At 41.1% G+C, this 14657-nt stretch overlaps 4 protein-coding genes across 4 annotated transcripts; 1 reads left to right on the top strand and 3 right to left on the bottom strand.

Moving 5' to 3' along the window:
* Nucleotides 1-632: 632 nt before the first annotated feature.
* tmco4 (transmembrane and coiled-coil domains 4) lies at nt 633-6651 on the top strand. Its single transcript, XM_087781761.1, has 14 exons — nt 633-835; nt 1338-1488; nt 1580-1754; nt 1923-1950; nt 2025-2154; nt 2285-2382; nt 2567-2710; nt 2795-2914; nt 3105-3269; nt 3344-3480; nt 3670-3754; nt 3833-3950; nt 4797-4914; nt 5832-6651. The coding sequence occupies exons 1-14, from the start codon at nt 805-807 to the stop codon at nt 6285-6287; spliced, it is 1956 nt and encodes a 651-aa protein (XP_087637887.1). The 5' UTR covers nt 633-804; the 3' UTR covers nt 6288-6651.
* A 78-nt stretch (nt 6652-6729) lies between these two features.
* Nucleotides 6730-9949, bottom strand: htr6 (5-hydroxytryptamine (serotonin) receptor 6). The gene is made up of 3 exons (XM_087781763.1): nt 8978-9949; nt 7748-7882; nt 6730-7089 (listed from the first exon to the last, which is right to left on the bottom strand). The coding sequence occupies exons 1-3, from the start codon at nt 9854-9856 to the stop codon at nt 6733-6735; spliced, it is 1371 nt and encodes a 456-aa protein (XP_087637889.1). The 5' UTR covers nt 9857-9949; the 3' UTR covers nt 6730-6732.
* A 959-nt stretch (nt 9950-10908) lies between these two features.
* On the bottom strand, nt 10909-12171 carry micos10 (mitochondrial contact site and cristae organizing system subunit 10). The gene is made up of 4 exons (XM_087781655.1): nt 12059-12171; nt 11281-11328; nt 11103-11209; nt 10909-11028 (listed from the first exon to the last, which is right to left on the bottom strand). Exons 1-4 carry the CDS (start codon nt 12120-12122, stop codon nt 11020-11022), a joined length of 228 nt encoding a protein of 75 aa, XP_087637781.1. The 5' UTR covers nt 12123-12171; the 3' UTR covers nt 10909-11019.
* Nucleotides 12172-12518: 347 nt separating this feature from the next.
* Nucleotides 12519-14342, bottom strand: sike1 (suppressor of IKBKE 1). The gene is made up of 5 exons (XM_087781366.1): nt 13944-14342; nt 13748-13853; nt 13548-13690; nt 13363-13476; nt 12519-13302 (listed from the first exon to the last, which is right to left on the bottom strand). Exons 1-5 carry the CDS (start codon nt 14100-14102, stop codon nt 13180-13182), a joined length of 645 nt encoding a protein of 214 aa, XP_087637492.1. The 5' UTR covers nt 14103-14342; the 3' UTR covers nt 12519-13179.
* Nucleotides 14343-14657: the final 315 nt, after the last annotated feature.

Here is a 14657-nt window from a genome sequence, read left to right as displayed (position 1 = left end):
AAATAGAACTAAATGGATGCCAACTCACACTACTGAAGTCTGTAGCTCTGGGCAGTTGGCATGTGGTATTTTTATCACTATTTGATGACTTCCTAGACAGATACAATTGATAAAAATGTTTCTTATCAAGTCTCGTGACCGTGTATGTCCTTGGCCGTTTTATGAGCAAAACTTTATTTATTTAATATTTATCATTTTTTATATAACATTTCCTTTGAAGAAAAAGACTGCATATAAACATATACATGTATATATTAAAGTAAGATATTTAAGTCAAATGCATTTTTATTGACATGAAACTTAACAGTTAGAACGTTTTTTTTCAAGCTGGAGTAACAGCGCTCTCTGCTGGATGGACTGTGTTATGGATCGTTCTAGAAAGTTGTTGTTTTTAAAATGTTGGAATACCTTTGCTGCGCGTACAGCAGTGACATTAATCGTTAACAATATTTAACTTGCTGACGCGATACAAAATAAAAGCAAAAATCAGCTGTTGTGGGTGTATACGGAAGTTACGTCACTTGCAAACGTCAACTTATGAGACGTTCGCTGTCATCGTAAAGACTCGTAAATTAAGTACATAACGTTGGTTTTAATGGCAGGATTCATCTACATTTTCTAGAACCTCCTCGTGTGGCGTGTAAAGAATGTCACATCGTAAAATGGTTTATATCATTGTCTACTGAGAACGATAAATAACTTGTAGGATCAAGATTGAATCTGGTTTCAACTGTGCCGAGCTCAGGAGTAGTACTTGAACGCAACAAAAGTTCAACACTTTCTGTTTATCTTTGTGAACTAAAGATGGAGAAAACACCAAACAGGTTAACACCAGGTACCGCTAAGACTTGAACTCGTTTAGAATATAAATCGTATATTTGTAAGGTTTCTTAGCAGTTTTTTTGTAATGGGGCTAGTTTGTTCAAATTGACTTGAACTGTGCAAACATCTGTTACAGCTAACTCTGTATTTTGTTACAATATAAATAGCAAACATTGGTTTGAATCAACTAATATAAACCAAAGTTAGCGTTAACTGTCTGTATTTTAGCGCATTGCTTTTGGCAATGTTTTTGCTAAGTAGCGGAAGTTGACGTCATGAATGTAAGTAAGTAAGTAATTTGTATTTATATAGCGATTTTTATGAAAGTGACTATTCATAAAGGATATTATTTACAAGTAAGTAAGTATGTGGATTGTATTTATTCAATATATTACATACATACACATTCACGACTGTCACTTCTTGAGTCAGTTGTACTGTAGCACTGTTGTTTTTCTCTGTGTCAGGTAAAAGTCCAAGACTCATTATTAATCTCTTTTTATTCGTCACCTTAGACCCCGGGGGTACAGGATCATTGCTCGGGGATCCAAGTGACCAGAGCCATGAGGAGAGTATGAGCAGAAGACTGAGTGAGCAGGGACGGTTCGCTCATGCTGCTGTGTGTGCTGTCACACTGGGACAGTTGTTTGCTGGCCCTGAAAACTGGTAAAGATACACAAAAGATGATCACACACTGAAATAAAACAGTTTAAATGTAGGACCAAGACCTAATTTCACGGTCAAATATTCTCTTCAGCACATTTAGGGAACAGTATCTGCAAGGACTTGTCAGCTGGCTGGGCTTGGATGAGTCTGTGATGCCCGTCATGGGAGCATTTCTGTCGGGTCTGGGCAGTGAAGGTACTGACACTTTCCTCTCTGTCCTACAAGTGGAACCACTACTAGTTGAGGGTGCAGTCCCCATTATTCAGGTCAGTTTCGCTTAAATGTGTTGGAAACTAATGGAGTGTGTTTTGATGTCAAAAGGAGGTATATTTATATTTGAATTCGACCATTGATGTATATTATATCAAAGACTGTTATTAAACTGTTATTACCATCAAATGTTACTTTTCAAACTTCCCTTTTCTACTTTACAGGATCTGGTGTCTTATTCAATCAAAGATGGTAAAAATACTAAATTATTTAGTCAAGAACTGATCCTTTTCTACTGTTCATGACACCCTGCCTTCTTCCCTCAGGCCGGTATGATGCCAGAGCAAGAGTTCTTATCCGGCATGTCTGCTGTCTGCTCAAAGTAACGGTAGAACAGATGGAGGAGTTTGAGGAAACGTTGGGAGAGAGTCTGCGAGAGAAAGTAGAAGAAAGCGAGTGAGTTCTCTGAATGTCACACACATGTAGTTAGTACCAGAATCAGTTGTTCTTAGTGAGATAAGTCACTGCATCTGTGTCATAAACAGCTGCTAGTTTAATTTGAAAGTTTTGCCTTGTATGTTATTAGAGAGGAATCCTCAAGGAGACAGGCGCGCGAGAGAGGGCGGAAGTTACGACGCTATTTCCTCATTGGGCTCGCTACTGTTGGTGGTGGGACTGTGATTGGTGAGATATGAGTCCCAATAGTATTTTTAATTAATTAACAATAATACAGCAAACCAGTCAGCCATTCACACACACCATTCTAGCTATGTTTATTATTTTGTGTTGAGAAACTATATTTTCATTGAGCATCTTATGCTCATGAATAATTTCCTTAAGAACTTTGACTTCATTTCGACTTCATCAGGTTTGACTGGCGGGCTGGCGGCACCGCTCGTGGCAGCAGGTGCTGGAGCTGTCATTGGTGCTGGAGGCGCCGCTGCACTGGGCTCCGCCACTGGTATTGCAATCATGGCCTCCTTGTTTGGGGCAGCCGGTGCCGGACTTACGGGTCAGTTCACATGTAACATATGAATTGGATCGATTGAGTTCATGGCTTGAATATATCAGTGCATGATACATTTATTTACAACAGGTTATAAGATGAACAAATGTGTCGGCGCGATTGAGGAGTTTGAATTCTTGCCACTGAGCCACGGGAAGCATCTTCATCTCACCGTCGCAGTGACCGGCTGGCTCTGCAGTGGCAAATACAGTAAGAACAGGCAACAATTTAAGCTTTTCCCCATTTATTTCATAGGACATTTGGGAGATAAATATTAGTTGATAAATATTAAATATAGTTTAAGTTAGGTTGTGTAAGTTAGAAGCCAGGGATGAAGTTACACTAACAATATTTACATAATCAAGTTTTTCGTTTTCTAATTCACAAAATGTGTTGCCAGGTTCCTTCCAGGCTCCCTGGTGCAGTCTTGGAGAGTGTGGGGAGCAGTACTGTCTGGTTTGGGAGTCACGGTTTCTTCGAGATCTCGGCTCGGTCATGGCATCCCTGTTAGACGGTCTGGTCAGCATGGTGGCCCAGGAAGCCCTTAAGTACACAGTATTGTCAGGTAGGAGTCAGACTGGCATGTAAAAGTCCTTGAATACGACTGGTTGGACTTGTTCTGATGATGTGATCAACCAGGTATAGTGACGGCTCTGACCTGGCCAGCCTCGCTTCTAGCAGCAGCCAGTGTCATCGACCACCCGTGGTGTGTTTGTCTCAACCGCTCTGCAGAGGTGGGGAAGCATCTGGCGCAGGTTTTAAGAAGCAGACAGCAGGTGAAGCACCACTCAGGAAATGTTTAAATGACAAAAAAACACAATTTTTTTTTATGTATCCCATTTAATTCAAATGTTTCTGATATAGGAAATCAATTTACTCATTTTCTTTGGTCATACTTAATTTAGAGTGACTGGTTTTCTTTGCGTTACATTTAAATAAAATGCTTTGATACATTTTTATTGAAGGGTAAGCGACCTGTCAGCCTTATTGGCTTCAGTCTTGGAGCTCGAGTGATCTACTTCTGCCTGCAGGAACTTGCCAAAGATCAAGGTAGGCTTCATTTCAATGCCAAAATATTGTTTATTTGTTGTTGTTGTTGTTGATGTTTAAGCTGGTTTGCATCCGCAGGCTGCGAAGGAGTAGTGGAGGATGTTGTCCTCCTGGGGGCACCAGTGGACGGCTCTGAAAAGGCATGGGAGAAGATGACGAGGGTAGTTGCAGGGAAAATTGTAAACGGATACTGCAGGTAATTTCTTAGCTTCCTTTTTTTTCTGTTTCATCGTTTGTCAGGTGCTTATTTTGGACTGTTCTGGCTGATCAATGTCAAAGTAGGAACTAATGGTTGTCCTCATTCGCCGCTGCAGTTAAATGTCAGGCTGAATGCCGGCTCAGTTGGTAAATGTCAAGACTTTCTTCTAAGTATGTTTGCTGGTTGATAAAAATGCCCAACTGTGCAAAATTAGCATTTATAATAGTGTAAACTATACTGTCCAATGTTAATTCAGATATGAGGTCAGCCTGACGCTTATTTAATCTGAGCATTATTAGGAAGTGCTGTCTCAAGGCAAATTTATCGTAAAAAAGAACATTAAATAAAAAATATTCACCTTTTAAAAATGAAGTGATTAATTAAGAGCTGGCAGCTGCGTGCTCAGCATTAAAAGGTTCCCATGGTGATGATAGAGCAGATGATGAAGCTAGTTGACACAGTTGTGACATTCGTTTTTCTTTTAAATGTTGACATGTTTAAAGCTATGTAACGTCCAGGATTGTATACACTTGATAAAATCAGTGGCCGGACTAAAACTAACCTTAATTACTGGATCCATGATAATCTGGATTGGCGGTTTTTATTGCTACACAATATAAATGCAAATGCAATGCAGCTCTGCGTAGTTTTTTGAATTAATTGATGGCTCTAATCACATGCAGCGTTCGCTCTTGTAAACTGTGTTTCCTGATCAATTTGGGGTTTTAACACTTAAATATATAAAAATAATGATTTATAAGTAAACTTAAAACATTTCACAATTATATTCACCCGTGAATTGTTGATTATTTACCTGCTGAATTTGAACTGTCCCGACCTCAGAGGAGATTGGCTGCTTGGATACTTGTACCGAGGCTCAGCAGCACAGATGTCCGTTGCTGGTCTACAGCCAGTAAACGTCCAGGATCGTCGCATTGTCAACGTGGATCTGTCCTCTGTGGTGAGTCACCATCTCGGGTTAATGATGTTGAACCATACAACTTAACTAATGTTGTGGCAAATTACTTGTATAAAGCAACACAAAATAAAGTATACTCCTCAAGTGCTTTTAAATATATAACTTTATTAACATAAAAAAAACGTAATTTGTTTTTTTTTTAACAATGGTTATGTATAAAGTAGTAAGTCCTGTGTGTATCATGTGACAATAGTCAAAATAAAACATGGTACTTTTTTTGTTAGTTTTGTTTGCAATGTCATAGCTATTGATTTTAAGAACTTTATCTATTTATTTCAAAATCATTTTTACCTTTACATTAGTTTCCGTATAATTGAAAGCTTTGATACAGTCATCGGTACTAAAATGTTTGTCTTGTATGAATCATACACTTACGATCATGGTCATTTCAAATGGAATCAAACATTTTCAAATGTATTCAACCAAATGATATACTGCAATCAAACGATTTTCAACTTTAATTATTAAAATGATGTGTGTCATGGGATCATTTCTTAATGTCATGTCACCTACATGGCAAGTGGTCATTATTGAGTTAACTATGGAAATATTCTAGATATCAATTTAAACTTGTATTAGCTGTTTTTGTCCTGGTCAAACAATTGGACCTTTATTTGTTCAAAGCATTACAATAAAGAATATATTGAAGGACATAGGGATGCTCTGAGCATGTTTGCAATCAATGTATATTAAGAAATCAAGGAAAGGGATAAAGCAAGAGCTGGTTTTGGATCCAATGCCACCTTTATTCATCACCAGGTCAAACAACAGCACCTAATAAACCCAGACAAAATAAAAAATCCCAGTGTCCAAAGCTGAAGCAACTCTAAAATCTATATCTTTTTTTTACAAACACACAGTGATAAGAACAGTTCTTAATGAAACACATTTGTTTTAAGGTAAAAGGTCACCTGGACTACATGCGCCAAATGGACACCATCTTAGTTGCAGTCGGGATTCCTACTAAAGAAGTCCCGGGAGCTGCGATCGCACTTCCCCCTGATGAAAGTATGTCAGGAGAGGTTGTAGATGTTCCTGGTCAGAACCCTGAAGAGGAAGAGGGACTGAAGGGCGAAGAGGCCGGAGCAGCAGAGGAGAACATAGGCTGGGACATTCCTGACATCTCCGACCTGCTGGACACGTTGAGTGACGCCCAGACTGAGAGTCCAAGTGGACTGGAGGACAGTAGTTTACCGGTTGTGTCTGAAGATGTCAGCAACCCTGAGAATATTGCAAGCGACCTCTGTGTTAGGGACAGAGCAGCTGATCCCGATTCGGAACTCATCTCATGGAGTTGGGAGGACACGACCTGGACCACGGAATTCACACAAGGACCGAAACGCCATCAGAGCTAAAAATCCTCATCGTCAAACTACTGAGCTCAGAGCGTGTCTGAATCCACTCACTGATATTTCAGAACTAATTTACATTATCATCCCACACTTGAAATATTGACGTAATTCTTGTTATTACCTTTAATATTATCTTGACATTATCAAAACTGTCCACAGACTCTGTTGCTATAGAAACCATAAGTCCGGTGATGCATCGTTTTCTCAATGCTTAATGTGAAGAAAAGGTAATGTGAGTGTAAGTGCGAGTCATGTTTACGGCTGAATATGTGTCTGTCTTAAGTATTACCTGATCCAGAATCTATGCAGAATGTGAAGATTTAACGTACCATAAAATATGGCTGCCAAAGAAAAAAATCACAGGTTGTTTGTCATAGACAAATATTTCTTTCCACTCATTTTTCCCCTAGATTTGACTGCTTCTGTTCCCGGACGTGTTTGTGGCACTTCAGTCCAGTGTCTCCACCTGATTGGGCAGCAGCAGCGGCATATGAATCCCAGCAAGCTCGGCGTCCAGCAGGTTGACCGCATCGGTGGCGGTGGCAGGGTGATGCGTGGGGTCGGAGGCCAGCGGAGAAGGCAGGGTGCTCGCCATGTTGGGGTCTCCGGAATTGCGGAGGGAAAGGGAGAGCGCGGGGGACGGTCGGCGTGGCGATTGGGAAGAGCAGCAGGGCATCAGCTTCCCGAGGGCTCGCTTGAAGTCTCTCATGAACAGGGGATAGATGATGGGGTTCATTGTGCTGTTGCAGTATCCCAGCCATGTGATGGCGTCAAAGAGCGCGAGAGGGACACACTCGCACACAGCCTGGGGAAGAAAAATCAGTTAGGAAGAAGCCAGTGAACCACGATGTATGGATCTAAGGGTAATTTCGTAAACAGCAATACACTGTTTCTAATTTGTAAACATCATGAGACCAAAACTGACTCAGATGTCTCTCTCTGCTCTGAAAAATCAGGTCCTCTCTGAATAGAACTGGCAGTTTGTTCGTGAATGTTAAAAAAAAAGAGAAGAGTGATGTGTAGAGAGGGATGGAGAAGGAGGAGACAGCTGTTAGAGGATCTTCCAATACCATGAAGGAGGGGTGAGTTTCGCACACCACATTGAGTGTGAAAAGAAGGGAGACACACACACAGTGGAGTCTTTCAGTCCGAAATGTGATGCAGGGGAGAAGCGTGAGGGCACAGATGGGAAATTAAAATGACTAGAAGTGTCATCGTGACCAATTTAGATTCTGTTATTTATCCTTTTTAACTTGATTTTACGGTTGTCACTGGGGGCAATTCAGTTGATACCCAAAGTGGATGGGAATGTTTCAAATTATGCTTAATTTTCCTCTTAAATTTGCATTAATATAAAGTATCAGCTAAAGAAAAACTTTTTTTCTAACACTGAAGCTAAAATATCTCTGAATATATTTCAGTGAATTTGAATATTTCAAGTCTCCATCAGAGGATTTACTCACCTGAGCCATGTTTGTGATGAAAAAAGGTAGCCAGGCACCAAAGAACATTCCCAGCAGAACTCCAAGTGTCAGACTGGCCTTTAATGCTCTCCGGCCCTGTCTGTGCGCCAGTCGACGCTCGCTGTTTACTGATGACTAGAGGAGAGACTCGGTTACAAACGTGTTCTCCCAGATTAAATCAGAAATATGCCGTGTTCAGGTTCCGTCAGTTACCAAAGAGAATACAAGGAAATACAATATTTCCAAGCAAGGGTGAAGATACGACCAGAATGGTGTCCGATGTAACTGCCTTTGTAGGTTTCCCTTAATTTATCTCCTCTTAAGTATTTATTACCATTTCCAAGAAGTGTTAGAGGTTGTGATGTTTGTTCAAAAGAACATAACAGAAAAAGCTGTGAAAAGATTTCAGTTGAATTGCTCTAATAAATTACAAAATAAAGTGATGATGTTAATTTAAACATAGCTAGTAAAAACCTTGTAGACATTTAAAGACCCTGCAATGCAAGTCAAACGTGCCCGTCATTTAATGTGTCCTTATGTCGACATAGTCATTTATAAAGATGCCGGTGTTTAAGATAATGAACAGTGATTATGGATGTCAGCAATTATACAGTGACTTCATGTTGAAGTAAATTAATTTAATGTGATTGAAGGTTTAAAAATATTAAGATATTTAAGATGGATCGAGCCACAATTAGACTCATAATTTTGAGGACAGTTTGGTAAATATACATTTTTTTAATCCCGCGACCCAGACTGCTTAAAAAATGATGGTCCCTTGTATGGTTTGACACATGTGCACAAGAGTGAATGCTCCATGTGTTTGTGCTGGGCACCGGTTTCGTTACCATGTAGCTTCTTCTTTTGAAATTTGAGTGACTTTCTCCCTAAATACCTTAGCTTTCTGTGTTGACAAAAACACCATCATCTGTGGTGCCATGTATTTTTTACTGTTTAAGATGCATACATCGGCTCTTTTTTAATGAGATGCTGAATATTGACAACATGCGACATCATCAGTTAGCAAGCACTACTAAATATAACCCTAGCATAATCTCTTAAAATCCCCGGAAATGTTGTTCATAATTCTGCACAAATGTGGGTCGAGACCTCGCCTGGAATGAGGTTTGTTTTTTTGCAATTCTCCAAACAGACAGACAGACTTAAAAGTGCTTGTTTTTTTAAAGTCCTCCAGGCAAAATGGGGATTGTTAGATTTGGATCAGCTTACCGGGGCATTGTGCAGCATCTGATGCTCATGGTGGCTGCACTCATCGGCATCCTGTTGACCCCCGGGAGAAGGAGGTCTCGATGGTTCCCCGAGAGAAGGATACGGGTGAGGGGGGTGGCTGAGCGCTGCGACCCTCTTGGCCTGTCTGCGTGCTGCCAGAAGAATCCTGCAGTATGTAAAACAAATGGCACTGGAAGGCAAAAAGAACGTCAGGACGGAGGCCACCAGAGCGAAGGGCAGGGTGACCTGAAGGCGACACTGAAAGGAGAGACCTCCAGACGGTGATGGCTGAAAGTAGGATTCTGGGTACAGACTTTCAGTCAATGTGCTGGTGTTTTTGGATCCGGACAAGTGTCCACTTCCATAACCTAAACTGTGCCACTTCATCTTGATGGGAAGGAAGGATGTCAGCGCCGCCAGCCCCCAAGCCGCTGCCACCAGGAGAAGTGCCCGGGGGGGCGTCATCCTCTGCTTGTAGCGAAGCGGCGAGATGATGAAAAGGTAGCGATCCAGACTGATCACACACAGGTTAAGGATGGAGGCGCTGCAGCACATGACATCGAAGCAAAGCCACACCGGGCAGAAGGCCGGCCACAGCACCCAGGCACCGCACAAGACGTCCAGCATGGCAGGGGGCATCACCACCAGTGCCACCATCAGGTCGGAGAAGAACAGGGACACCAGGAAGGAGTTGGAGGTGCACCTGAGGGAGCGGTGGGCAAAGACCAGAGCGATGAGCAGCGTGTTGCCACAAACCGTCACCAGGATGATCACGGTCAACATGAAAGCCAGCAACCAGGGGCCACTGCCGTTGATGTTCCAGGCACTCATGTGTGGATAGCTGATGTTGACGCTGCTGCCCAGGTACGAATCAGACATCTTGAATGTTGTAGCTCCAAGAAAAGTTGGTCACTTCACAATCCAATCACTTTCTTGATCCACTCCAAGCCGTCCATCAGGAGAGGACTTAAGTTCTTCCGTCGGAAACATCCTGACCACTTCGGTGTGTGGCAATCCTGGTGCACGCTTGCGTTCATCCCTCCATTCAGACTAGCGAGTCGCTCCCTCCTCCATCAGCCAGAATGAACCATTCAGGATTATCCAAAGGGTTTTTCAGCAGCATGTCACAGTGATGACAGTCACAGGAGGAGGCGGGCGCGCGACAACATGAGTCACAATTAGGCATAAGACCCCGAAGGGGGAGGAACAACAAAAGGAAAAAAAAAAAAAAAAACAATCTTTAAAGTTAAAACTCACAGAAGAGCCTCCTTCAGTGAGACAAAGCCTTTATTAACTCAGAGGGTGGAAAGAAACAAGCGATCACAAGTGCCTGTAGGTATCATGATCCTCGCTGTGCCGCTCGTTCTAGATAATCCCTGCGCCGGCCACTCCAGCCACAGCATCTGAGCGTGTGCGTGCCAAAGCATTGAGCTGTCGATGCATAAGCATCTACTCGATCACATCCACGACATGGCAACTCCACATTACAGGAGCCCGTGTGGGAGGTGATTTTCTATGTTTGGTCATGGTGGATTTAGACAAGGTGCTGAAACTTTCGCTGCTTCGTGTGATGAACTCGGCTGTCATGAGACATTTCAAAATCCTCTTCTGGTCCTACCATCTTATTTGCTTATTTATATATAATATAGTATATATAGCTATACTGTGTTAAAAAATATAGATTTTGAACAGACTTCTGCCACCATGTCCTTCTGTCTGAACACCTTTCATGAAAAAAACCCACTCAACTTAAGTGATAAAAGGATGACCCCTCAGTTCATCGCAACAGAAAAATGCTTGACTCCCTTTGTTGACGCGAGAGCCGCAATTAAACCTGAAGGGTCTGTACTGGAGAGCAGTTATTGTCATGGTGTGTAGAACTCTCTTTCAGCTCCTTCCTGCGTTTTAATCGTGCAATAAAGAGAACAAGGTTCTTGTTGTGTTAAACATTTTATTAAATAAATTGTCCTGAAGTGACTTTTCTACACAGAGACAAACACCGGCAACATTCTAACCCCGACAGAACATCAAGCGACTTGTAGTTAAGCCTCCTGGTGGAAAACAAAAAGAGTCTGATCAGTACCATGTTCATTTTAATCTTGTCTTCATGTACAACTGAACAAACCTGTGCAGCTTTGGGCAGTACATAATGTGACCTCAAGTCATTCTGACAGTTAGCATATGCCATTCCAAGTCCAGCACCCGAGCTGAGAGTGACAGGCCACGTCCGCCCTTGAAGTTGGACAAGATAGAAAAGTGTCATGCTTTCACATATTGACTAAATTCTGATTTAAACTACTCACGTTTAAAGAACAGGACAGAAAATACTATTCCAATTCCCAGTCCAGCGCCTGAAAAAATAGACCCGTTTTTACAGTTACTTTAATTCCATTTGTTTCCAAATCAAAATTTCAACAGTTTAGCTAAATAAGTTTTCAGTCTTTACTGTCGGAAGGTCCAGGAAAGCTCAATAAATGAAGACTATTTTAATGTTAGTCTTTTGTTAAATTTGTCAGAACACATTTATTTAAGTAAAACTTATTTGTAAAGCAGACAACCAATTATTTAACCCCCATTCAAAATGTAAATATTACAGATGGATAACATTCATAGTTTTGCCAAGTCTGAAGGTTGAAACAAACTGTGATACTACCCTAAAAACGTTAACTGATCATAATGGCTAGTTCAGATGACATTTCTTTAAGCAGTTTATCACATTGTTCAGTTGTGGGGCTAATATGAATTAAACAAAGTAAACTAATAACTTATTAATTTAGTTAGTTAAACTTCTAAATCCAACAAATTGACACCCGTGTTGCTTTCACTTGCTGCTGAATCTACGATCAAATATCAAATGTTAAATCATCCAAATTCATGAGAATGAAATATTAATTCAACATTAGCATCATCAAAGATCATGTATTAATGTTCCTTGGGTTGCCCTTAGAAAGCCACCAGTGCTAGCTATTTAGCATACAGACCCGTCAATGACAGCCTTGGGCAGCGGCTGAAACCCTCGTTTTTCCCCCACTATTTTGTAAAAGCAAACGTGACATTACAAGTAAATAACATGGCTCTTACCGACTTTAACGACACCGTCAGCCAGGCATTTGTCCCACTTTTTTCCGAGCTCCTCCGCAGACATGCTAAAGGTTAGCAGGAAGCTAGAAGTGTCAAACTACGGTGATGCATTCGGGTACAATAGGAAATAATTCAGTGCTCGCGCCGGCGTGCAGCCTCTACATTTATATCGTACTTTTAAAAAAAAATATATATATAGGTATATTGATAGTGGCAACCAAAACTGATATTTTGAAACATTAAATTAATTCCCTGAAAAAAACAACATGTGTATACTATGCGCCGTTTGGCTACGTTTACGTAATTTTTTTCATTTCTTTTATTCTGTAATGTGTACATACATCATATCTTTATGGAATATGAAACGATTAAAATACAGTTTAATCCAGTTTCCACAACTGAACCTTATTCATGGCACCTCAATGGCGCCGCTTTGTGGTAACAAATTGTGCTTCAACAATTCTCTTTTCTTTTTATTTCAAATGTCGGATGACATGATCGGCGACGGGAAAAAAAAGATGTTCGATACAACATGAGCACACTTTTATGTAATATTCACACATTTCCCATATTGATGATGAATTCCTGAGACGAAAAATATATTTCATACTGAAAACTTTCTCAAAGATTCCATAAACGGTCGTTGGATAATAATCTGTTGTACTGGTGTCTTGATCTACCAAATATAAACATTGAGATACGAGTTTAAACGACGTATACATTTGATTCTCAGACACCCCTTGCTGGAGGAAACTGTAGGGAAAAGACCGAGATGGATTTGGCAATGCAACTTTTCATCATAATACAAACCTAATACAAGTTGGCTACGTGCATGATTTCAAGTACTGTCAAAGAAAGATAGTGGATCTACATGTTCAAGTGAGTGCAAAGGGGCACCGAAGAGGTAGAAAACTGTGTCCATGGTACTGAATCCTTGGCCAAAAATGACACTCTTTTGCTGCCACTGTCTTAACATACAATCCACCACGAGCACACTGTTGACCAGACGTACAGCAAGGGTTACACTTACCATTCAGATTTGGGTTGACAACAAATTATTGCAATTACAAAAAAACACGCCATCTCTTTTCTTAAAAATCTGCTTCTTGTGGACTTAATGATCAATTACTGGACTCTAGTTGTATGATTTCATCTTGGGCTGCTGGTTTTTCTGGTTCCTCGGAGTTTGTTTTCACAGTGCTCTTGCTGATGGTCAGGAGGTCTCGCAGCTCCTTGTTCTCAATCTATAAATAAACAAGAATAGATTATAGGGAGGACCACCAAGCAGCCGTTGTAATCCACACCTCTAGTTGGGCAAGGCGCTCTCGAACTGTGCAGTAGCGCTGGTCGTCCACCTGCACGGCTCTTCTCATCACCTGACCCATTTCACAAATCCGCTCCACTTGGTTTTGCATTTCCTGATAAGATATAATCTAGTTTAACACAATAGTTCCTCAAACGTTCTGATGCAGGAAAGGGGTCACAGTACCTTTGCATGGTTTTCATGCAGACTCAGGACCGGCTTGGTGTCCAACTCTTTCTTCGCCATCATAAGTTGGAGCATTTGCTTCCGATACCGCCCCATGATGAGCTCTAATGCATATTGGTGTTCTTCCAGAGACACCCACAGCTCTGCAGGAACAAGAGGATTATACACAAAAAAACAAACAACTTTTTAACATTTTTTACCTTTATTCTCCTGCTGCAAGTCTTTTATTTGAGTGTTTTCCTGTGACAGAAGTACATGGGGCTTGTACTTGCTCAACTCGTGTATCTCTGAAAACTCCTCTGTGTGCTGAAAGGAGAAACCAGTCTGGATCAAAAGGTTAAACTCTATTTCAAAGAATACCTACTTGTTCTCTACATAAAAGTATGTCACACGCACCTTGTCCGGGAGGGCATTGCCCACCTCCCTCATCCCGTGGACTCTCTGGCTCAGGGCCCCGGACTGCTCGATCAGCCCCTCGGCGGCGGTGTCGTGCTCCTTCAGCCTCTCTAGAAGGGTTCGAGCATCGCCCAGAACTTTCTCTAAAGTGCAGGCCATCGACTAGAAGCTGTAAAGTTTGGCTCGTAAACAAACTGTTTTACCTTCGTTTAAACAGTCAATGTTTTCACGCTCGGTGCCTTCACAACAGTGACTGGATTGGTTTTAAATTCCGTAAATGTGACGTAGACAAGAAAGTAGTTTGAAAATATAGCCTGGAGTAGATTGTAGAGGAGAAGCTGTATTTGTTGTCAAATTGGTTTCCGTGTGAGGCACAGCGATGACGTCACGTCGGTTGAGTCAGGCTTCTTCTGTCCTGTAAATATGTATGCAGGTTGCACTTCACCGCCATCTGGTGGAAATAAATGAAATGGAAAAAAAACTGTAGTAAATATGGTAAGTAAGAAAGTAATTTGTATTTATAGAGCGCTTTTCCAGACCAACCTCAACGTGGACCAGTTTAATGTTTAAATATTATAAATATATTATATATATTTAATGTTAAATCTTTATTTTCAGGTACGGCAAATATAACACAAATAAAAACATGACCTGCCAAAACCTTTTAGTGCATAAATATAATTTTCACAATGGAGAAAATCCTGTATTTTTCTC

This window comes from Callionymus lyra, chromosome 19, assembly GCF_982586985.1.
Source record: "Callionymus lyra chromosome 19, fCalLyr1.hap1.1, whole genome shotgun sequence".
Lineage (NCBI taxonomy): Eukaryota > Metazoa > Chordata > Actinopteri > Syngnathiformes > Callionymidae > Callionymus > Callionymus lyra.
Note: the sequence above shows the minus strand (reverse complement) of the source record. Positions and strands in the feature narration are given on the sequence as shown.